General features: G+C 44.2%; 1 protein-coding gene across 1 annotated transcript in view; it reads left to right on the forward strand.

Moving 5' to 3' along the window:
- LOC309560470 (uncharacterized protein) overlaps nucleotides 1-25,354 on the forward strand; it is a 257,648-nt gene that overhangs the window by 185,115 nt on the left and 47,179 nt on the right. The window contains exons 12-13 of the mRNA XM_082264103.1: nucleotides 23,183-23,345; nucleotides 24,055-24,204. Of these exons, the coding sequence (XP_082120229.1) occupies nucleotides 23,183-23,345; nucleotides 24,055-24,204 (313 nt within the window). The remainder of the gene's footprint in view (nucleotides 1-23,182; nucleotides 23,346-24,054; nucleotides 24,205-25,354) is intronic.

Here is a 25,354-nt window from a genome sequence, read left to right on the forward strand (position 1 = left end):
CCACAAGCACATTAAAAAGAATATGCTTTTTGCTGGGTATCAGAGTTTACCAAGCTAATATGTGATAAAGTATAGAATGTATGCTCTTGGATTTTTATAGACATTAGGAATTCTGTTTTAACACTTAACCACTTAAGCCCCGGAAGATTTTACCCCCTTCCTGACCAGGGCCTATTTTGCGATTCGGCACTGCGTGACTTTAACGGACAATTGCGCGGTCATGCGACGCTGTACCTAAACAAATTTGACGTCCTTTTTTTCCCACAAACAGAGCTTTCTTTTGGTGGTATTTGATCACCTGTGCGATTTTTTTTTTTTTTTTGATCATGCGCTATAAACAAAAAAAGAGCGTCAATTTTGCAAAAATAACAATATTTTTCACATTTTTTAATATAAAATTCCCCCCAAAAAAATGTAAAAATCTAAATTTTTTTAACATTTTAGGCCAATTTGTTTTATGCTACATATGTTTGGTAAAAAAAATCGCAAAAAGCGTATTTTGATTGGTTTACGCAAAAGTTATTGTGTTTACATATGCACTGTTACTGTAAAAATTACACTGGCAGTGAAGGGGTTAACTTTTTTTGAGAGGTAGGGGTTAAGTGTGTCCCTAGGGGCGTGCTTCTAACTGTGATTGGATGTGACTTGAGGTGTAAGAACAGTGATCAACGGTCCTACATAGCAGAACCGTATGATCTCAATTCTTACACAGGGGAGAATGACAAGCGGCTTTGTTTACACTAGCCGCCTGCCTTTCTCCTGCTGTAACGGACAATGACTCTCCCAGAAGGTGAAAGGTTTTCGATCCTGTGCAGGCAAGAAACATTCTGGATCTTTACGCTTGGGTCCATGTTGCCGGGTGGGCTCAATGAGGAGCTGGAAGTCAACACGATCATTTGACATATCAGCACGGGGGTGTGGGCATGGTAGAGTGGGTTCCAGCACATGCACATACACATGGTTACCAAGGGTAGGGAACATAGTCCCTGCCAGGCCATGTGTCTGTGAAGTGTGCACGGAGGCATACGCACATTCGTGTCCACACAACAATATCTGAGCAGCTGGGTATGTGAATAGGTGTATATGTATAGATATATATTTGGGGATACTCAGGGTGTCACCACCGATGGGTATGTGTAGGTATATGTATATGTATTTCTCATGTGTGTGTATGTGTATATGTATATATATATATATATATATATATATATATATATATAATGTGTGTGTATATATATATGAGAAATATAAACAACTGTCGTGTAGTACATTTGGTTGGCCCATATGGAGTAGTATCCTCATATACTAATTGATATTTGCATATGTGCCATATGGAATTGAATCTTATCTTACTGAATTCTAATGAGACTAGTATTTTTATATATTTATTATGTGTATTATCCTGACTTATGAAATTATCCTGGTAGATGGATGAGAGATAATGTGGAATTAATATGATCCATCGACTATTGGTATTAGGAAATGCTGATGTAGCTTAGAGTCTTATATACATATATACTTTTAGGATACGTTTATGTATTTTTAGCAGGAGACAACCATTGCTATGTAGGGAATGTGATATCCAAACATGTATCTATAATAGCTCTGGTTAATATCTGCGCTGGTATTAAATTGTATTTTAAATTTTAAATTGTATCTTAAACTGTATCTTTAATGTATGTTTTTTAAATATATGTTTTTTAAAAGTGGATAGCCCCTTGCTTCTCCCGTCCCAGCCAAGGTGGATAAGGATTATTGGTTACTGGCCCCTTTAAGAATACACAATTAAATAATTAGGGCCGATGGTATCCCGGGTATATAGGGAGGGGCGTTAGCAGGAAGCAAGGTGGGACCTGAGGAAGGAGGCTCCGCCTCCGAAACGCGTTGTCCGTAGTAACAGCAGAGGCAGTGCACCCGTGTCTTGAATCTCCCACCTCGCAGCTCCGTACAACTTGTGGCTCCGGCTTTGGCTGAGGCTCTCCTGAGGCACCGTAGATTACGTTGGTATAGTGTGCAGGCGCGCTAGAACCGGCATCCGGTGACCAGGCAACACAGGAAGTGAAGGAGAGCGGGGAAACAGCGGCGGCAGCCGCGAATGAGGAGACCGCAGAGTCACCATCTGGAGGGACGGGAGGAGCGAGTAGCTCCTGTTGGAATGCTGTAAAGCGATTGTCTTAAAGGAAAAGTGTGAGTGCAATTCCAATGTACTGTGTTGTTGTCCTTTATTAAAGCGTTATTGCCCGAGGTTGCGTGCGCTTTTCTTTACAGATTTGAATTGTTTTGATCCGCCCCCCCCCCCCAGTGGAGTGAGAGAGGAGCAGCAGCAACCAGGACATTTCAGCTATAAAACATACAAACAAAGGAGGTGAACACATGGACAGCGCCATGGGCTGGTGAAGTACTCCTCTTTGTACTTGTATATCAGCATGTGCAGGATCTGTCCTTTTTGATGGACAATCGCGAGTGCCTGGCGGACGTCGGGTCCGCCGGGCACACGTGTGGGGGGGTCCGTGACCGAGCAGGAGCGCGCCTCCGGCGGCGCGCGCTTGCTCCCCAGAGCCTCACAGGCTAGCGACGTAGTACTACGTCGTTTTTACTGTGAGGGGCTGACTGCCGACGTAAATCGTCGTTAGGCAGTCGGCAAGTGGTTAAAGACCGAGCCTATTTCTATTATTAGCTTACAAGCTAAAATCAGTATGTGCGGTGCGGTGCGAGTTTAGCCATACAGTTTGTATGGCTAAACTCGCATCGCACCCGGAGCAAACACGCACAGGAGGCATTTTTGCAGCCGCATCAGGATCGGATCGCACAGCGGTTCACACTTGTGCGATCCGATCCTGTGCGAACTGCAGGATCGCACTGCGATATGCAATCAAACTGGGGGTGTCGTTAAGATTACATTGACACTCCCAGCGTATCGCATATGGCAGTGTGAACTGCCGGGGGTGCGTGTGCGATGCGGGAACAGGCTGCGAATTCGCAGCCTTCCCGCATCGCATAAATGTGAACCGAGCCTAATAGGCAGTGACAGGTACTGTTTTTTTTAAACTCCTCCTCTGCACTTCAAAGTATTCAAAACGCCAAAATTGGCGTTTTTGAATACTTTGAATTCTTGAAAATTGGCGCCGTTGTCTACCAAGTAAACCGGAAGTGACGTTGCTTCTGGGTTACTACATCAGAGACGCGATCAAAGCTGATTCTGGCTTCGTTCGGGACTCCAGCCGGCAGATGTGCCGACCGTTCGCTCGGGTCACCCAGTGGGACGGGAAACCGTGGCAGAGCAGCGTAAGGTGACAGGAGGGGGGGCGTCAGATTCCGCTGCTTGTGATAACGGCCGAGCAGCTGCTTAGCCGCATTGGTTGTTATCACTTGAAAGCTAAATGTTTGCTTTAAAAACGGTACCGGGTGATGCCTCTTTTTGCAGGCATCACCCGGGTACAACCACTTCCTCAAAAAGACGTACAGGTATGTGATTTTGCTGGACATGGTTAAAGCTAAACTCCAGGCAGACATATAAATACAGATGAAACACATACTGCATATGGAAGCTGTTTTACCTGCAAAAGGATCTGAATTTTTGTGCATCGAGTTCTGAGATTACACAGCTTCTGACCGCTTTGTCTGTCAGGGCAGGAGACCAGATTTATCTCTGTTGCAGTTAGGCAACATTTACAGGTCTTGTTCCCCCCCCCCCGCCCCCCCAGTCTGTGACTGGACAGTGAAAGGAGAAGCAGACCAATGAGCTCATTCTTCTGTAACTCTGATCTGTCCTTCTAACTAGGGATGCACCGATACCGTTTTTCTACCAGAGAGTACAAGTACCGATACTTTCAGTCAAGTACTTACCGATACCTTTGCGATGCGATTTGAGCCCATACAAAATGAATGGGTTCAAATTGCATTGCAAAGAATCGCCATGCAATTTGAACAGAAATGTGGTGCAATTCCTGTCTGAATCGCATGTGGTTTCCCCCACCGCTCCTGTATGAACCCAGGCTGAAATCACGATGGCAAGCCTGGGTTTACACCAGAGAGGGTGTGGAAAATGCATGCGGTTCTTTCCTCTTTCCCTCTAGTGACTACAGGAGCTGGGACGAGCTCCATCCCTTGCTAGCACTCCTGCAGTGGACGCAGCATCACCCAGACCCAGACTACTGCCCACAGTGATCAAGCCTGAGCAGCACACTTATAAATCGTGGGGCATGCGATTCTTTACAATGCGATTTGAGTCCATTAATTTTATATGGACTCAAATCGCACTGCAAAGGAATACGTTTCAGGTATCGGAGCATTTTCACAAGTACTCGTGAAAATACTTGGTATCAGCATCGATATCTGCATCAACACCCCAGCCCGGACAGGGCCCACGTTAATGTGAGAATCAAACATTATGGTGCTTCCCTCACTTGGCGATGAGTTGTACACAGCGTGCAGTCAAAGTCGAGAGAGACCCTCTGTAAAATACTGTCCCTTGTCACTACACACACTTTGCGTATATTACAATTGTGATGGACACTGCTGAGCCCGTGCCCTCTCCACCAGTCCAGCGTAAATCTGCCACCTCACTCCCAGTGACAGAATGGGGTCACATCGTGCACTTCGTGCGGATCTCATCCGGGCACTTGTTAACTGTTGCAGAGTGCGATCACTGGGTGCAGCGGAGTCCATTCAGATCAGGCATTGTGGAGTAAACAGGAACTGGCTTCTTTATTGGAACATAACACAGAAAGCAAAGATGTCACTTTCTCATTGTAATAAGAACAACAGACAGGAAGAGATAACCAACAAGTTCAGTACAGTGTACAGGAAATTACAACACATCATAGATAATGCATAGCATATCACTGAGCATTAGAGACATCTAGTGTCCTATTTGTGAACTGCAGTTAATCTGCTAAACTGAAAGCTGTTGTATCTCCAACATTAACTCCTTCTCTCCCGTGCCATGCGGCCAGGCTATGAGTCATTGTAAGGCAGGCTCAGTCCCAGTTGCTATGGAAAACCGACCTCTGAGTAGGGAGTCAGATCATTGATCTCTTCGCTACAGGAGGACCCGTCAACTAAAGCAGGTGCCATGCTTCACGACTGGCTGCCCTAGATCTCAGTTACCCATAGAAACGGTATGACTCCTCCCACTTCTCTTGCCGAGTAGACCTTTTGTAGTGGCCTTGCTTCAATAGCCACATGTGCTTTACTGACCCTAGTTCTTTCATGAGCCAGGAACCTCCATGCACCCCTTTAAATTACATCAAACCAGGCTTAGAACTGCTGATGCAACTTTACTTGAACATTTTTCGGCATATTCTAACATGAACACTTCAATGTACCATTCACTAACTGACTCAACTAGACTTCCCAGGCATACTTCAGAAAGATGGTAACCCAATAATGGTGGAAACGGACTGAAGCTCCGGGACCCAGCTTCCCCCCTTATTTATATCACAGAGCGGATAGGCTGGATACAAAAATCCCAGGAATAGAGGTGCAGCATATTAACCCCTTTCCCAGCCTGGATCAGCTAACTGCCTAACTAACATACTGTAGGCAACCTGCTTACAAGCTCACAAATATCCACTATGCTTGGCCTATCTCCTGAAAACTAAGGAGACTCAACCAGTATGTACTCTTTACAGATACTGTATAAGTTGCAGAGCATCCAGCTTCTAATCTAAGCAATCAAGGTTATGTATTGTTCATCCACCACTGGAGAGAAACAATAGCAATCATCCAGGTATAGCACCCCATCGATGAGTCATATGTTTCCATTCAACCAGCGGTTTGAAAAAAAAAAGACTTGATTCCCCCATCCACACACTCAATGTTGCCAGAGGAATCCTCCCTCTGAGGTGTTCTACTGTGACAGTGTGGAAACTGCCCCGCCATCAGAATAAACTGATCAGCACTGCAAGCTATAGCCTGTGGCACTGATTGTGCAGGAAAACTCCAACAGGCTGGTTGTACAGAAGTTGATATGTAGATCATACTTGGATTAAAATTTGTCTGGTCCCTGCTAAATCAGTCAAATTTGGATCCATGTATGGCCAGCTTAAAACCAAGTTGTCTAGTTAAATATTCCCCAAGATCTGACAACCAGGGGGTGTCTGCACATATACACTGCTCAAAACAATTAAAGGAACACTTTGAAAACACATCAGATCTGGAGAGGCGTGGCTTCCGGCGGAGTGAATGGCGGCTTTCTAGCTCAGCTCCGCTAGGTCACCCAGGACACTGACTCCACGAACGGCCCTCAGCCCCCCGCCGCCACTCTCACCCGCCTCCGCAAGACCTCCAGCACCTGCAGCAGCGATGACCCGCCGTAAAAAGGAATCCGGCCAGCTGAACAAGCTGGCGGGTTTCTTCATCCAGCACAGCCATGGCCTACAGCAAAATGGCGGCGGCGGCCTGCGCCCGATCTCCAGCAACAACATAGCTGGGTCTCAGCATCCATCCTCATCACCATCTCCTCCCATAAGAATGGTGGCAAGCCCTGACAGCGGGACATCCTCAGGCTCCACATCACCACCCTCACCTCCTTTGTCGCCATCCTCTAGAAGTCCAGCTAAGAACAAGCCCAGGACAGTCTCCCCCCGCAGGCCTCAGCAGCACTCAGGTATGGCACATAGTATACCTCCCCCCGCTTCAGGGACTTTCTCACAGCCTGTCTCTGATCCCTTTGCTGCATTCCCATCAGGGGATCATCCAATTTCTGTCACAGTTTTAAAGGACATGCTCTGCATAGTTAAAACCTTTATGCATGCTTTGACATGATGTCTTGCATGCAACAGTTCAAATCTGAAATCCACTCCTTAGGATCCAGAGTAGACTTTGTTGAACACACAGTCTCAGAACATGCATCCTCCTTTAATGACATGGTGGATGCATTCAACACCCAGAGAGATGAGATTCAGTGGCTAAAAACTAAAGTGGCAGACCTGGAGGACCATTCCAGAAGGAACAACATAAAAATCAGAGGCATTCCAGAATCAGTGCTACCAGCTCAACTGCTGCCATATGTCACTTCTCTTTTCAGTACCCTGCTGCCTTCTGTATCTAGCTCAGTCTCAGATCTCCTAATAGACAGGATCCATAGGCTCCCTAAGCCTTCCCAGAGATGTGCTACTGAGGGTCCACTTTTATCACATGAAAGATCAGATCTTGCATGCCTTTCGTACTGCTACCTCTACGCTGGAACCGTACAACGGCATTCACCTACTACCTGATCTTTCCAGACATACTCTCCAAAGTAGACGCAACCTTGCCACGATTACCAAAGCTCTGCAGAATAATGACATTCCCCATAAGTGGAGATATCCAGCTACTCTACTTATCACTAATGCTGGATCCACAGTTCCAGTCCGGAACCTGGAGGAAGGGCTAGCGGCTCTACGCACCTGGAACATTCTTCCCCCCAGCACCGTCGGGATTGACCACCCCACCTCTACCCTTAAACCAAGAAGATACCTGGCAGGTGGTCTCCCGCAAACGCTCAGCCAAAGCAAAATGAAGCCCAGATTGGGGCCTTACCATTCACCATTTCAATATTCTACTCATCAGTGTCCCTGGCCAAAGGATGTTTGTATCTCCCTATATCCCTCAAGATGCCTAGCAACAGCAGTGCCTGTTCATGGAATGCTGTGACGATCCTTTTCTTATACCTGACTTTCCCTGTTGTCTTCCCTGTTCATATCGGTCATACCCTCAAGTTACTTTCCTCATGTCTTCTTTGCCAACGGCCCAGAAAAGAAAGAAGGAGTGATGCTGGCGTTGAAAGACTCACTCGCCTTCAGCCTGAAGACCTCCATCGCAGACCCTTCTGGACATTTCCTCATACTTACCTGTGATGTGAACGAACTTCCCTTGATGATCATGGCCCTCTATGCTCCAAATTCTCACCAACTTCGATTCCTACGCAGGGTGATCAAGCAAGTATCTCGGGTCAAGTATGGGCACTTGCTCCTATGTGGGGACTTTAATCTTGTTGTCGACCCAAGGTTGGACTCCTCATGTCCATCCGGGGGCTGACAAATATCTTTGGGTAATTTATTACGCACTGCATGTTTATTTGATGTTTGGAGATGTCTGCACGCATCCGAGAGGGACTATACTTTCTTTTCCAATCGACACCGCTCATATTCTCGCATAGATCTCTATTTGTCACAGATTTGCGCCTCCTGGAGAAGTCTTCATCCTCGGTAGTCAGAGATATTACATGGTCCGATCATACAGCGGTTGAACTGACTATCGAGGAGGGAGCACCTGTTCGAACAGCTTTTCTCTGGCACTGTGACAACAGGACCCTGCAAGACCCCACTTCCTATGCGCACATCAGCAAAAATCTTGGTGAATTCTTCGACATTAACACCCCCTCTGTAGACGACCCCTGGGTGCTGTGGGGTGCACATAAAGCCTTCACTAGAGGGGTGTGCATCCAGCAACAAGCCAGGGCCAAAAAATGGCGCCAGGCCAAAATGCACACTCTCTTATCCCAAATACACACCCTAGAGTGAAGCATAAACATTCCCCCTCAGATGCGGACTCCTCTACACTGTTACATTTGCGGCAGGACCTTCGCCTGTTATTATTGGAACAATCCGATAAATACCTTAATAATCTTAAGAAAAACCACTATACACAAGCCAATAAGGCTGGTAAACATCTGGCCTCCAGGGTTAAACAGAAATAGGCTAGGTCTAGAATTCCCTTCCTGTTAACCGCATCCTCACAACACAGGATATCTCACCCTCAGGAAATAGCTGACACTTTCGCTGATTTCTATGCCTCTTTATACAATCTGAGAGACTGCCCTGACAAACACCAGCCCACAGAACAAACCATAAACAATTTTTTAAGTTCCATACATCTACCTGTCCTTACAGACTCCCAGCTCCAATCTTTGAACCTTCCCATTACTCCAAAGGAAATAACCGATAGCATCAAATCCTTGCCTAAAGGTAAATCCCCTGGCCCAGACGGGCTCACGAACGAGTACTACCAGCTGTTTACTCCTACCCTGGCCCCCCACCTATCTGAGGTATTCGCAAAAGCGTCATCAGCCAGCTCCCTACCACCAGACATGCTAAGAGCGTATATCACTACACTTCCCAAAACGGGTAAAGACCCCACGACCCCTGCCAATTTTCGCCCGATATATCTCCTAAATTCAGATGCCAAAATCTTCGCAAAAGTTATAGCCAAGCGTATACAATCAGTATTACCCGATCTTATTAAACGTGATCAAATGGGGTTTATGCCGGGCCGTCATACTTCAGATGCCACTAGACGGGTCATAGACATTACCAACTACGCCACTCAAAATTACCATCAGTTCTCCTAACTATAGATGCGGAGAAAGCCTTTGATAGGGTCCATTGGGGATACAGTATATGCATTCCACCCTGAGGAAATTCTGCTTCTCAGGTCCCATATTATCGGCTATCTCAGCACTATATTCCAACCCTTCAGCCCAAGTATGCACCTCTGGTGTCCTTTCAAAGCCTTTTTTCATAACAAATAGCACTAGGCAAGGTTGCCCACTCTCTCCATCCCTATTAAACCTAATCATTGAACCCCTAGCAGAAACTATACGTACTGACTCCACCATAACAGGATTCTTCATCTCAGATACACATCACAAAATTAATTTGTTTGCGAATGACATTATCCTCATGACCAACCCCTCCCAATCAATACCGGCAGCATACCATACTCTACAAAACTTCAGCAAGGTTTCATACTACAGGTTAAATGCGACTAACTCCTCCATTTTAGATCTAGGAGTAGGAGTAACCACCAGATCTCACTTGCAGAGGACCATCCCTATCCCATGGACCTCAGATAGCATCCACTATCTCGGCATAGATATCACAGCCAAATCAGAGTTACTACTTCCCACTAACCTAAACCAGATCCTCAAAAAAACAAATTCCGAAATGAAACACATTGGACAGGCTGAACTTGCATGGTGTGGGCGCCTGGCGGCCTATAAAATGTTCATCCTACCCCAAATTCTTTATCTTTTCAGGAACCTACCAATACCATTCCCATTTACTAGCCTTTCATTGCTAACTAAATCACTCCACAAATTCCTCTGGGAGGGTAAACGGGCAAGGTGTGCAGCTTCTGTTCTTCACAAACGTAAACAGCTGGGAGGGGCAGGAGTACCCGATATCCATTCTTACTACTGGGCAACTAATTTATCCCAAACACAAAAGTGGATACACAGTTTATCTCCTCCTCTATGGGTGGACTTAGAAACCAGAGTGGCTCCCACTAGGGATCTACGCTTACTCCTCATTAGTGACAGATGGCTTAACTGGGACCTGAAGACATTCACCCTCCCCATGCAAGCAACCATATGAGCTTGGCGTAGGCCTACCCTACCCCAATATGCTCTTAATATCCTGCAACACACAGCTGTACCAGTATCCTTACTGAGCACACATACCCCTGACCTTCCAACTAAGTCACTTCATAAATGGAATATAACAGACGTCTCACGATTTTTCCGAGATGGCAAAGTGCTACCCAGCTCTACTCTCATGCTGACATATAACCTTCGCTACACTTCACCATCATCCGTATCCGCCACTTCTTATCTGAGCGCCCACTCAGAGACCTGTTGGTTGACAAAAGGATATGGGATCAATATACTAATTGCATACCAAAGCCCAAGGTCTATCCTTCTACTACAACATTCTCCTAGATAACACCATTTTCCTGAAAACCCCCCCTATGTTTAAATGGGAAATTGACCTGGGCACAACTTACTCCATTCCCCAGTGGCAAACGGCACTAAGAATTGTGCATAAACATACCCACTGGGAAATGGCAATGAAGATCATAAACAGATGGTATTACATGCCCTATCGTTTTGGCGGGCTTCTCAAATGCATATTCCCTCCTATGTTGGCGAGGAATGTGGTCACACAGGCACCCTTATCCACATCCTCTGGGAGTGTCCTTCCCTGAAGAGCCTATGGAACAATGCTTTCAAGTACAATGCATCCCAAACGGGTTGCATTATAACCCCTAACCCAGCGCTGGCTCTTCTACTTACTAATAGCAATCCGGCTTTTAATCCTGAGAAAATGCAAAACTACCACACCCCCAACCCTGCAGGAAGTCCTCTCACTGTTACACACAAACCACCAATTTGAAAGATCTATAGCCATCAATGCTCTCTTTCTAAAGAAATTTGACCATCAATGGGAATTCTGGAAATCAGAGTAGCCAACCTCTATCCATACACGCGGGATGCTCTTACGTGTGGGCTGGAGACCCAACAGGGCAGCCTGCACGTGAGGGACTCCTGCTCCCTCTTCTCTTTTCCCCCCTCACCACATCTATACTCAGGTTGGACAGAAAAATCGATGGTTTCTGAATACCTCACATCCAACCCACCCTATGAAAGGAAAATGTACATCACTTATTATCTGTATGCTACGTTATTTCTGCATATTGTGTTTAGGTCTTACCTATTATGTTCATGACGGATTCTTCCCCCCCCTCCCTCCTCTTACCCCCCCCCCCCCCCAATACCTTATATTGTATTGCATTACTATGCTACCTTACGTTACGGTTATTACCTTGAAAAATTAAATAAAAAATATTTAAAAAAAAAGAAAACACACATCAGATCTCAATGGGGAAAAATCTCATGCTGGATAGCTATACTGATATGGACTGGGTGTTAGGATGCCACATCGTTTGATGGAAATGAAAATTATCAACCTACAGAGGGCTGAATTCAAAAACACCCCTAAATCAAAGGGAAAAAATGATGCAGCAGGTTAGTCCATTTTGTTGAAATTTAATTGCAGCAACACAAAATGGTACTCAGTTGTTTGTATGGCCCCCACGTGCTTGTATGTATGTATGCATGACAATGTCGGGGCACGATCCCAATGAGACGACAGATGGTGTCCTGGGGTGATAAAGTGTATAAGTGCTGCCCAAAGATAAATTAAATTCAATGTTTGAAAATATAAAAACCTGCATATATCCATGATAAAGTGCATATATAGTACAATATCAATTGTATAATAAAACATCAAAAAAATATATAAATAAAATTAATATATACAAATCTGTAAATATATTGATAACGGTCCCAATTACCAGTGCTCACATAACAAATTGACAATCCGTAAACTGAATTTTGTAGATCGGTTTGTCAGATGTGCTCACCTTATGGAGTGTGACCTTGCAATTAAGCTTGGTCAATAACAGCATAAAACTCCCAAAAGGGAAAGGGTGGATGGTTTCCTCCAAGGTTCAGGCTCCCAATCTGGGATAATGAGCTCAGCAGCTCACATACATAGGAAAAAAAGCACAAACCCGTGGTGGAAATAAAGTTTGATGAACATGTCATTTATTAAAACACATTAAAACACTCGCATGTATCTGGTGCTTAAGTGCAACAGTCTATTCAGGCAGGGTGTGCAATTTGTTGATCCACAAACGACTGTTTTGATGAAAAACCCATTGCTGCGCTGATGTGTGACAGCGTTCCTCTTGCTGTAAGATACTGTTTTCACCGCCATAGACTTGGCTCCCTCCCCTACCCCTGATGACACAGGGACTATGTGTCTTCCTCAGGGGGATCTCTCTTATTTTATTTGGTGTCCTGGGGTGTTTCCACCCAGATCTGGAACAGGGCATCACTGAAGCCCTGAACAGACTGAGGTGCAACCTTTTCTATTGAATTTAGGTCAGGCAAATGTGGGGACCATTCAATGGTATCAATTCCTTCATCCTCCAGGAACTGGCTGCATACTCTCACTACATGAGACTGAGCATTGTCGTGCACCAGGAAGAACCCAGGATCCACTGCACCAGCGTAGGGTCTGACAATGGGTCCAACGATTTCATACTGATACCTAATGGCAGTCAGGGTGCCATTGTCAAGCCTATAGAGGTCTGTGCATACCTCCATGGATATGCCTCCCCAGATCATCATTGATCCACCACCAAACCAGTCATGCTGAATGACGTTACAGGCAGCATAACATTCTCTACGGCTTCTCCAGACACTTTCATGTCTTTTACATGTGCTCAGGGTGAACCTGCTCTCATCTGTTAAAAACACAGGATGCCAGTGGCGGACCTGCTAATTCTAGTATTCAATGGCAAATGCCAATCAAGCACCACGGTACCGGGCAGTGGGGACAGGGCCCACCAGAGGACGTCAGGCGACATTCACACCAGTGGCCTGATGGTAATATTGTAGGGCTCTGACAGTGCCCATCCTGTTCCTCCTTGCACAAAGGAGCAGATACCAGTCCTGCTGATTTGTTAAGGATCTTCTATGGCCCTGTCCAGCTCTCCAAGAGTAGCTGCCTGTCTCCTGGAATCTCCTCCATGCTCTTGAGACCTTCTGGCAATGGCACATATTGATGTGCCATCCTGGAGGAGTTGGACTGCCTGTTCAACCTCTATCGGGTTCAGGTATCGCCTCATGCTACCAGTAGTGACATTGACCCCAGCCAGAACAGGTAGAAAAGATGAGTAGGGAACAAATGTCAGTGGCCTCCACCTGTAAAACCATTCCTGTTTTAGAGGTTGTCTCATTGTTGCCCATCTAGTTCAACTGTTAAGTTCATTAACACTAAAGCAGCTGAAACTGATTACCAACCCTCTCTGCTACTTAACTGACTAGATCAATATCCCAGGAGTTTAATTGACTTGATGCTATACTCTGATTAAAATGTGTAGCACCCTCCAAGGTAGGTGCTAGGAAAAAAAATAGTTTGCTCTGCCTGCTTCACAGGGGAGCCTGATCTGTAGATATGCCTGTTGCATGTGTCCAGTGAGGGATTCATCTGGGCTGAGGGAGTTTCCCCACTGTATCCAATAGGGAAGCCTGTTGGACAGTGGAGGAAACCCAGCCAGTGACACACAGGCTTTTGTGGATGTCCCAGTGGGCTGACACAGAGTGGTGCATTCTGGGATATGTCATAAAAGCCAGGGGCACATGTGACAGGGAGTCTTTGGGTGGGAAACCAGGTCCCAGGAGGAGGGTGACGGCTGTCTCTCCTCCTGCCCTGCATGGAAGGTGGTCACAGGCAGTCAACCTAGTGAGTCAGAGTGTGGTGCTGAGCCAAGGGGTCCAGTAGCTGACAAGTGGAGTTGGAAGCAGAGCGGTCTTGGGAAAAACCGTGTCCGTGAGTACCAAGGAGCTTGCCGGGGGTCTGCCTAGGAAGGGGACCACTCCAGTAGGGTGTCCGTGGACAGAAGGTCAGCGCACACAATCAGTGAGAAAGGAGGTGCCAAGTTAGACCCTGAAGAGTGACCTAAACGAGAGTACATATTCTTTATCTTCACTTCAGTGGCAAAGTTAAGCAGCTGCCTTGTCGCATTCTACAGTCAATTGTCCTCAGAAATTGTGCATAGTTCAAGTTGGAGTATCCCACTCAGCACTTCTCCAATCCAAGTTCCAATAAAAAAACACAAAAAAACATAGAGAGATAGGTTTCTAGAGACTGTTGCTTAGGGTAACCCAGGGGAATCCAAGGAGTGTATATCTCAGCAGCTCCCTAGGGGGCAGTGTTACATATGAATGTCTCCAAGTCTAAGCATCAATCAAATTATACGTGTTGGTAAAGGAGAACTGGATGCTGTTGATATTGTACGATAACTGATATGGTCAGAAGCCAAATTACTTTTCAGGCCCCACATTTGGAACGACAATGTCCTTTTCACTTGCGAGTGGCACCTGACCCAGCACTGACTACAGAGTCCTTTTGAGGAGAATAGCATTGAGCGCTGATTTCTCTACACCAGCTATTCTCCCATTTCTACACCTTGCAATGTTAAGCCTAAAGGCTAAGAGGGGAGTCACCACACCTACTCCATGAGGCCTCAAACACCAAGGTTCCATACCAGGTCTCTAGGAGGGTTTCGTACCAAGCCCTAAAATAAGGACACATCCACTCCCAGTCCCATGCCATACTACCCTACCTATGAAAACTCTGTTACTGGGTGGATATTCTGTAGACCTCAAAATAGTTTTTTAAACTTTTTCCTCTCCTAGCTTTTTATTGGCATACTAGGTACCCTTTATATTCTTACTACATCTTTGAAACTTGATTTTTCATTCACATGTTGATATGCTCTGTATAGATTCCAGCAATATTGTTTTACATCTTCTTTCTGTGCAATAGCTGTCCTCAGGCGATGACTAGAACCGGAACTGTTCTAACTATAGGCTTAGAAAAAGAATGACTGCTAAATATAGCAGCACTTGATCAGATTACCTGGCAGATATAGTAAACGTATAACTAATTCTTAATTCATATTTTTTTTATTGCTCAGCTATGTAGAAAGCTCAGCAATTATTATCACATAAAAAGTGATATGACTGTCTGACCCTTTTTATTAGTTTTACATAGTGATTATCTCTGTATTTACCTTTTGTGACTGGAACTTTGTACCTTAGCTCATGTATACACTGTAGAGGCATAGTCTTTCTCTTCATCAAGAAAATCAAACCAAACATTGGTACTTCACCAAATGTACAAACAGTTCATTAGTTGCTAATCACAGAACAGTGCAACATTCCAAAGAGGCTTGGCATTATCCCTTCTTGTTTTAAGTTCTGTGGCTGCGGCAGGCATACCTTTTTTTTTAGTTGTGCTTGTTCCCAATAAATGTATAGTAATGATTCAATCCTTTGGCCCATATCAGGGTCTCACTATGAGGTTGGCCCACTCTTGGCAAATTGACTACATCTCAATATGTATGGTCTCTCTCTCGACTCCCAAAAGACCATGAGGCCTAATCTCCTTCTGCATATATCCCTTCTCAACAGTACGTGACACATGATGGAAGCAAGGCACACCACAGCACACCAATAGTGGCAGGAGTTGGGCTGATCTGAGGTGTGAAGGTGCAAGAACTGGGGCTGATCTGATGCTCAAAAGGTTCTCTGCTCAGTAGCACACGTAGGCTCTGTGTACACCATCAGGGTTACATAGCAGATAAGTAGAGAGAGAGAGAGAGTAGGAGGCGTCTCATTACTCTGTGAAGCTGACGTTTTATATATATTTATTATATACATATATATGGGAATATTGTCTGATTGGAGAACACAAACACAGCTCTTATCGGGGCACATTAAAGGGGGACTCCGACGGCATTATTAAAGGGGGACTCCGACAGCATTATTAAAGGGGGACTCTGACCAGGGGCACTTTAACCGGGGCTCATACAGGGGAACTCTGACCTAGACACAGAAAGGGACACTGATGTAAGGAGGCACTCCGATGGGGACACTGATGTAAGGGAGCACTCCGATGGGGACACTGATGTAAGGAGGCACTCCGATGGAGACACTGATGTAAGGGAGCACTCCGATGGGGACACTGATGTAAGGGAGCACTCCGATGGGGTCACTGATGTAAGTTAGCACTCTCCAGTGGGGACACTGATGTAAGGAGGCACTCCGATGGGGACACTGATGTAAGGGAGCACTCCGATGGGGACACTGATGTAAGGGAGTACTCTCCAGTGGGGACACTGATGTAAGGGAGCACTCTCCAGTGGGGACACTGATGTAAGGAAGCACTCTCCAGTGGGGACACTGATGTAAGGGAGCACTCTCCAGTGGGGACACTGATGTAAGGAGGCACTCCGATGGGGACACTGATGTAAGGGAGCACTCTCCAGTGGGGACACTGATGTAAGGGAGCAATTCGATGGGTACACTGATGTAAGGGAGCACTCCGATGGGGACACTGATGTAAGGGAGCACTCCGATGGGGACACTGATGTAAGGGGGCACTCCGATGCGGACACTGATGTAAGGGAGCACTCCGATGGGGACACTGATGTAAGGAGGAACTCCGATGGGTACACTGATGTAAGGGAGCACTCCGATGGGGACACTGATGTAAGGAGGCACTCCGATGGGGACACTGATGTAAGGAGGCACTCCGATGGGGACACTGATGTAAGGGAGCACTCCGATGGGGACACTGATGTAAGGGGGCACTCCGATGCGGACACTGATGTAAGGGAGCACTCCGATGGGGACACTGATGTAAGGAGGAACTCCGATGGGTACACTGATGTAAGGGAGCACTCCGATGGGGACACTGATGTAAGGAGGCACTCCGATGGGGACACTGATGTAAGGAGGCACTCCGATGGGGACACTGATGTAAGGGAGCACTCCGATGGGGACACTGATGTAAGGGGGCACTCCGATGCGGACACTGATGTAAGGGAGCACTCCGATGGGGACACTGATGTAAGGAGGAACTCCGATGGGTACACTGATGTAAGGGAGCACTCCGATGGGGACACTGATGTAAGGAGGCACTCCGATGGGGACACTGATGTAAGGAGGCACTCCGATGGGGACACTGATGTAAGGAGGCACTCCGATGGGGACACTGATGTAAGGAGGCACTCCGATGGGGACACTGATGTAAGGAGGAACTCCGATGGGGACACTGATGTAAGGAGGCACTCCGATGGGGACACTAGATTGGATTGCTAGAGCAACAGGGACGCAGTGCACAGTGCGTGACAGGTCGGACAAGGAAGCTGATGAGGGAGAGACTTAAAGATATTAAAAGGACATTGCATGAGGAAACTTATACTTGGCAAACCCTTTGACTAATTATTGTGGTGAAAAAAGTGAATAGAGCCATGATTAATTTTTAAAGGAAAAAAGCTGTTGCTGTCAGGAAAAGGATCATTTAAACAGAGGAAAAAACCTGTCACACTCAGCAAAGCAAATCTGCGACTGTAGAAACGCTGTTAAAGGGACATGGCCTGATTGAAATCTACCACTGTAAGTGCATTACTGTAAAAGAAAAAAAAGAAACGCAAATTAGACACGCTATTAAAGGGACATTTATAAGCAAATTGACTTTAGTAGCAAAGTACGCCTACAGAAAATCTGCGAGTGTGATTGCGAAACCTTACAAAAAAATGGAAAGTAAAGACACGTTTTGAACGGGACATTTGCAAATAGACTGCAGACGCAAAACACGCCTGAATGAAATCTGAGACTGTAGGTGCATTACTGTAAAAAAAAAAAAAAATCGCAGAACATAGACACGCTATTAAAAGGACATTTATAAGCAAACTGACTTTAGTAGCAAAGTACGCCTTACTGGAACAAGTCTGTTTTTACAAATGTTTGACCACATATGTTCTAGTGCCCGTTAATTTAACGGGCTTAATTACTAGTGTGTGTGTGTGTGTGTGTGTATATGTATGTGTATATGTATGTGTGTGTATATATATATATATATATATATATATATATATATATATATATATATATATATATATATATAAATGTCTCACAAAAGTGAGTACACACATCATATTTTTGTAAATATTTATTATATCTTTTCATGTGACAACCATTGAAGAAATTACACTTTGCTACAATGTAAAATAAAGTGTACAGCTTGTATAACAGTGTGAATTTGCTGTCCCATCAAAATAACTCAGCGCACAGCCATTAATGTCTAAACCGCTGGCAACAAAAGTGAGTAAACCCCCTAAGTGAAAGTGTCCAAATTGGGCCCAATTAGCCATTTTCCCTCCCCGGTGTCATGTGACTCATTAGTGTTACAAGGTCTCAAGTGTGAATGGGCAGCAGGTGTGTTAAATTTTTGGTGTTATCGCTCTCACTCTCTCATACTGGTCACTAGAAGTTCAAGATGACACCTTTATAGCAAATAACTCTCTAAGGATCTGAAAAAAGAATTGTTGCTCTACATAAAGATGGCCTAGGCTAGAAGAAGATTGCCAAGACCCTGAGCTGCAGCACGGTGGCCAAGACCATACAGCGTTTAACACAGGGGTCTTCAAACTATGGCCCTCCAGTTGTTCAGGAACTACAATTCCCATTATGCCTAGTCAGGTCTGTGAATGTCAGAGTTTTACAATGCCTCATGGGATGTGTAGTTCTGCAACAGCTGGAGGGCCGTAGTTTGAGGATCCCTGATTTAACAGGACAGGGTCCCCTCAGGACAGGCCTCGCCATGGTCAACCAAAGAAACGTACATGCTCAGCGTAATATCCAGAGGTTGTCTTTGGGAAATAGACGTCTAAGTGTTGCCAGCATTGCTGCAGAGGTTGAAGGGGTGGGGGGTCAGCCTGTCAGTGCTCAGACCATACTCCGCACACTGCATCAAATTGGTCTGCATGGCTGTCGTCCCAGAAGGAAGCCTCTTCTAAAGATGATGCAAAAGAAACCCACAAATAGTTTGTTGAAGACAATCAGACTAAAGACACGGATTACTGGAACAATGTCCTGTGGTCTGATCAGACCAAGATAAACTTATTTGGTTCAGATGGTGTCAAGCATGTGTGGCGGCAACCAGGTGAGAAGTACAAAGACAAGTGTACAAGTGTGTCTTGCCTACAATCAAGTATGGTGGTGGGGGATCATGCTCTGCTTCAGTAGGTCACAGTACATGTTGGCATTCATGGTTCCCTCAATGAACTGTAGCTCTCCAGTGCTGGCAGCACTCATGCAGCCCCAGACCATGACACTCCCACCACCATACTTGAATGTAAAGAAAAAAGGAACTGCTGCTCTTCAGATGAGGTCAAAATCCAGATTTATTGACTAGACATCCCAATGTGACAAATAGTGGCAAGGTAGACGCGTTTCACACACTACAATGTGTGCTTAATCATTGCAGTGAGTTTCTTTCCTATGCTTGAATGTAGGCAAGACACGTTTGTCTTTGTACTCACCTGGTTGCCGCCACACACGCTTGACACCAACTGAACCAAATACATTTATCTTGGTCACATCAGACCACAGGACATGGTTCCAGTAATCCATGTCATTAGTCTGCTTGTCTTTAGCAAACTGTCTGCAGGCTTTCGTGTGCATCATCTTTAGTCTTCCTTCTTTGACGACAGCCATGCAGACCAATTTGATGCAGTGTGTGGTGTATGGTCTTCGCACTGACAGGCTGACCCCCCCCCACCCTTCAACCTCTGCAGTAATGCTGGCAGCACTCATACATCAATTTCCCAAAGACAACCTCTGGATTTGACGCTGAGCACATACACTCAACTTCTTTGGTCAACCGTGGCGAGGCCTGTTCTGAGTGGAAAACAACAAGAGAAGGGCGCACTGACCTTGTGCATTACCACAAAAGTTTATTAAAAGCAAAGAAGGGTAACGTACAATATACTCACAAATGTAGCATATGAACAAGCATATAGGAAATGGGCACCGCTCGCTTCCAGGACACTTCTCTACTGTTGGATAGCGTGATGGCGTCCTCAAAACCTGATCAGGTTTTGAGGACGTCATCACGCTATCCAGCAGTAGAGAAGTGTCCTGGAAGCGAGCGGTGCCCATTTCCTATATGCTTGTTCATATGCTAAGTTTGTGTATGAGTATATTGTACGCTACCCTTCTTTGCTTTTGATAAACTTTTAAGTGGTAATGCACAAGGTCGGTGCGCCCTTCTCTTGTTTTCTTGTAGTGCCTTTTGGATACCCTTGGTCCTGAGGGGGGCAGCAAGACCACCTTATTTGTTTCATAAAACCGCCTAGAAGATTCATCCTTCCCGCATACCACTTGAGCGCAGGAGAGATATTGCTGTTCTGAGTGGAACCTGTCCTGTTAAAATGCTGTATGGTTTTGGCTCAGTTTCAGAGTCTTGGCAGTCTTCTTATAGCCTAAGCCATCTTTATTTAAAGAAACAATTATTTTTTTCCGATCCTCAGAGAGTTCTTTGCCATGAGTTGCCATGTTGAACTTCCAGTGACCAGTATGAGAGAGTGAGCGATAACACCAAATTTAACACAAATGCATGCTCCCCATTCACACCTGAGACCTTGTAACACTGAGTCACATGAGGGAAAATGGCTAATTTGGACATATTCACTTTTGTTGCCAGCGGTTTAGACATTAATGGCTGTATGTTGAGTTATTTTGAGTATATTCTTCAGTGTTGTCACAAGAAAAGATATAATACAATATGTAAAAAAATTGTGGGGTTTACTCACTTTTTGTGAGATACTGTGTGTGTGTGTGTGTGTTTATATAATATATATATCTATATCTATATCTATATCTATCTCTATCTCTATCCAGCAATATTGTTTGCATCTTTGTTCTGTGTAATAGGTGTCCTCTGAAAATGATTGATTAGATCTGGTTTGTCCACAATCAATCTAAAACCGGAACTGTTCTAAATATAGGCTTTGAAAAAGAATGGGTGCTAAACGTAGCAACACATGATTAGATGACCTTACAGATGTGTTATTCAATACTTTTTATTGCTCAGCTATGTAGAAAGCTCAGCAACTATTATCACATAGAGAGGGATATGACTGACACAGTTCCGAAGCTGGCTTTTGTACATGTTACATAAAGTGATTATCTCTGTAACTTCCTCTTGTGACTAAATTTACTACCGTTTAGGAGTTATTGTAACAGTAATAACTGATCTTATTTTGATTGTAAAATTGCACCTCTTGCTTGAACATTCAATAAAAGCTTTACCCTTCATTATTAAATTTGGAAACCTATATCAAGGTGACTGTTCAGGTTCATTTGACATTTCATTGAGCATTATATGATTGCTGACCAATTCTAATAATAAAACCAAGGTCCAATGGTTTTTATGGGTTTCTTTTATTTACCTTTTTAATATTTTTATGGCCTACATTAAATGTGCCAAGTGTTCTTCTTTATTGTGTTTATAAGCTCCCCTTTAAATAGTAAGAGCCATACTTCCGGCTTCCCGCCACATCAAAATAGTGCTGCAGACAACAGTTCTGGTGTTGTGTCTTCGCCCCCTCGCTCAGCTTAGCCATTCACAAGGCACAGCCTAAAACAATCCTTCTTTGGTGGTCACAGTGGCAAATGCACACTACTATGATCTATCACTCCTCTAAATTTTAGAGTATTTAGAGTAAAGGATTGAGCCCACTACCAGGGAGATTTGACCAATAAGTATTTCCAACCAACAGTGAGACAATAGCAATATTCGTTGTGCACCTTCAGACCTCATTAGACACTATTATTGTTATTAATTTATTATTATACAGGATTTATATAGCTTCAACAGCTTTTACAAAATAAACAAAGATAGTTCAGTTACAATACAATTCAATACAGGAGGGTTTGGAGAACAGCTGGTGAGAACTTGCAATCCAAAGTGTAGAGCAAAAGATGCAAGTCATTAATATTGAGGATGAACTGATGGAGAAAGTAAACGTACAATTTTTAGGTGTAGGCAGGATAGACTTCCCAGAAGAGATGAGTCTTCAAGGATTACCTAAGGTGGACAGAGAAGATAGTTAAGCCTCGTACACACGCAACCATTATCGGCCGACCGATCGGCCGTCTTTTGTCCAGTGTTGTGTTGGTTGAAATGTGCTCTAGACTGCACACGAATTTTCTCGGCCAACAAAAACCAACTTCAGAAGTGATGTCATGTGATGGTTTACTTTCCGTGTGTTTTTTCTTCTCTGAGCATGCCCAGTCTTGCTCATCTGATTTTGTCTGCCGAAATCTGTACTGACTGACGGAAAATCGGCCGTTCTGTTGACGGCCAACAAAAATGTTATAGCATGCACACCAGATTTTGTTCGGCCAAAAAGTCGGAGTCGGTTGTCGGAAGCATCATACTAACAAGACTACAATCGGCCGATCGGACGTTGGCCGAAAATTCACGGCCAACAATCGTTGCGTGTGTACGAGGCTTTCCAGACAGATTGGGATAGGGAGTTCCAGAGAATGGGGAAGGCTCTGGAGCAGTTCTCGAGCTGAGCATGGGAGGAGGAGACAGAGCAAGATATTGAGAGGTCTTGGAGGGAAAGAATAGTGTGATTGATATTTTGAGATGAGGTTGGTAATCTAGCTGGAGACCGAGTATAGGTGTCAATGGCTTTGTATGTTATGGTTAGCATTCTGAATTGTATTTGTTGGGTGATCAGAAGCCAGTGGAGCCACCACCAAACATTTGATGGGTTAAACTCCTATATTCCCAAGTGATGATATTTTGGTAAACCAATATTAATATTAAATTATGTTAACCACTTGAATACTGTTCAGCTGTAAAAGCAAACATTTTGCATAGCATTTTAAAGATTCTATTTGTAGACAGATATCTTCATACACAATACAACGTTTTCAAAATTAGCATGGTAAATAGATGTGTATCTAACTTTTGCCCTCTTCCAGCTCAGTAAGAAGTATGGACCTGTCTACACGTTGTACATCGGGCCATTGCCGGCAGTGGTGCTGGTCGGATACGAAGCTGTGAAGGAAGCTTTAGTTGATCATGCAGAGAACTTCAGCGGCAGAGCAGAGGTCCCAATTGTAGATCTTACCAGCAAAGGATACGGTCAGTTCTTTTATGAGGCAATTGTTCTGTTTTTTTATATTGATTACAATGTGATACAAGAAACATTTTATTTATTTATTTCTGATTGTTTTCTAGATTAACCCCTTTTAACTTAGGTATGTCATCCAACAGGAAGCATTTGGGTATACTTCAGCACTATGCATTCAAATTAATATTTTACATAAAAAGTCACTTTTTTTGTCATAAATAAACTGATGCTGCTGGGCAGATTAGAGTGTGGGAGGAAACCCACATATGCACAGGGAGAACATGCAAACTCCAGGCAGGTAGTGTTTTGGTTGGGATTTGAACTTATGATCCTAGTGCTACCAGGCAGAAGTGCTAACTACTTAGCCACTGTGCTACATTGATGATAATATTTACAATAAGCTGTTCCTTTCTTACATAGCACATAAGAGGCTGCACCCTGTTCTTCTTTGGGCTAAAAACTACTTTTTTGTTCAAGTTCCAGCATGGACACTGGCCCTCAAACCCACTAATTCCACTGACACATTTCACCCCCCTAGTGGAGCTTACTTGTGGATAAAAAATAAAAAAAAATGTCATTTTGTGTCACTTGTCGCTTACATTATTTAAGCAGGTCAGCTACAAAGGGCAAGTTTACCTGTCTCTTTGAGTTCTTTAAGAAAAGGCAATATTTAGATATAAATGCTGGGGTTGACTCAAATATTTTTTTGCTTTGTGCTAGGAATTGCCTTTAGCAATGGTGAACGCTGGAAGGAACTCAGGCGATTCTCTTTGACTACCTTGCGCAACTTTGGAATGGGTAAAAGGAGCCTCGAGGAACGTACACATGAAGAAATCCAGCATCTTTTGGAGTTTTTCCAGGAAACCAAAGGTAGGTAGACAGCCTTCACATATAGGTTTGGTGTAAAGTACACTTGCTACAGGCAATATTTGGTAGACTGTGCCTGGTGATTTACACTTAAGATAACACTTAAGATGAAGTCAACATTACACTATCATTGCCTTAAGACTTGGACACCCACGCTGCAGGAGCCTCAATCTATAACAGATATTGGTGATCCAGGTAGAAGTTGACCACCTGATTTATGCTGGAGGACAATAGAAATATTGGTTGAGGGCCACATAAACAGGTCAGCGTGGTCGCAGTGCTATATGGTGGTGATAGGAATATCAGCTCGGCATGTTCGTGAAGCCACTTCTTCAGGAGCAAAACTCACCACGAAGAGTAAAGAAACATTCAATCAATATCCAAAAAACATAACATAAAAATAATACCAATAACACAAGTAGTGTTGCACAACAATAATATAGCATGTTCAGATAAGTGATAGACTACCGATGAAATAAACTTTGCTTTGTGTAAATGTTCTACCTCTACATCTATCACTGGTGATATATATATTTCTAATGACTAGTTAATGCTGTTGCAGAGTGCGATCACTGGGTGCAGCGGAGTCCATTCAGATCAGACATTGTGGAGTAACAGGAACTGGCTTCTTTATTGGAACATAACCACAGATGGCAAAAGATATCACCTTCTCATGGTGAGAAGACACAGACAAGAAAAGATAACCAACAAGTTCAGTACAGTGTACAGGAAATACTACACATCATAGAAAGTGCATAGTATATCACTGAGCATTAGCGACATCTAGTGTCCTATTTATGAAATGCAATTGGTAATCTGCTAAGCTGAAAGCTGTTGTATCTCCAACACCACTTCTCAACAGCTAAGGCTTAGTCTATTAAACCCATCTTCTTTGTAAGCCTTGAGTGTCTTTCAGCGGTCATATGTAGTATATGAAATCATATAGTATTATTTATATAATGTCAGTAAAAACTATAATGGTATTTGCAGTAATATGTAGTAAAAAATTGAAAAAAGGTTAAAAAAATGTTAAAAAATGTGTGGACATGACTGTGAAGTGAGTGAAGAAAATTATACATGAAATTTGGAAGGAAAACCACTAAATAAGAATATGAAGAATATGTGTGTGGATGAGAAGGTGAAAATGTGAAAG

The sequence above is a fragment of the Pelophylax lessonae genome, assembly GCF_965119305.1.
Source record: "Pelophylax lessonae genome assembly, chromosome: 7".
Taxonomy (NCBI): domain Eukaryota; kingdom Metazoa; phylum Chordata; class Amphibia; order Anura; family Ranidae; genus Pelophylax; species Pelophylax lessonae.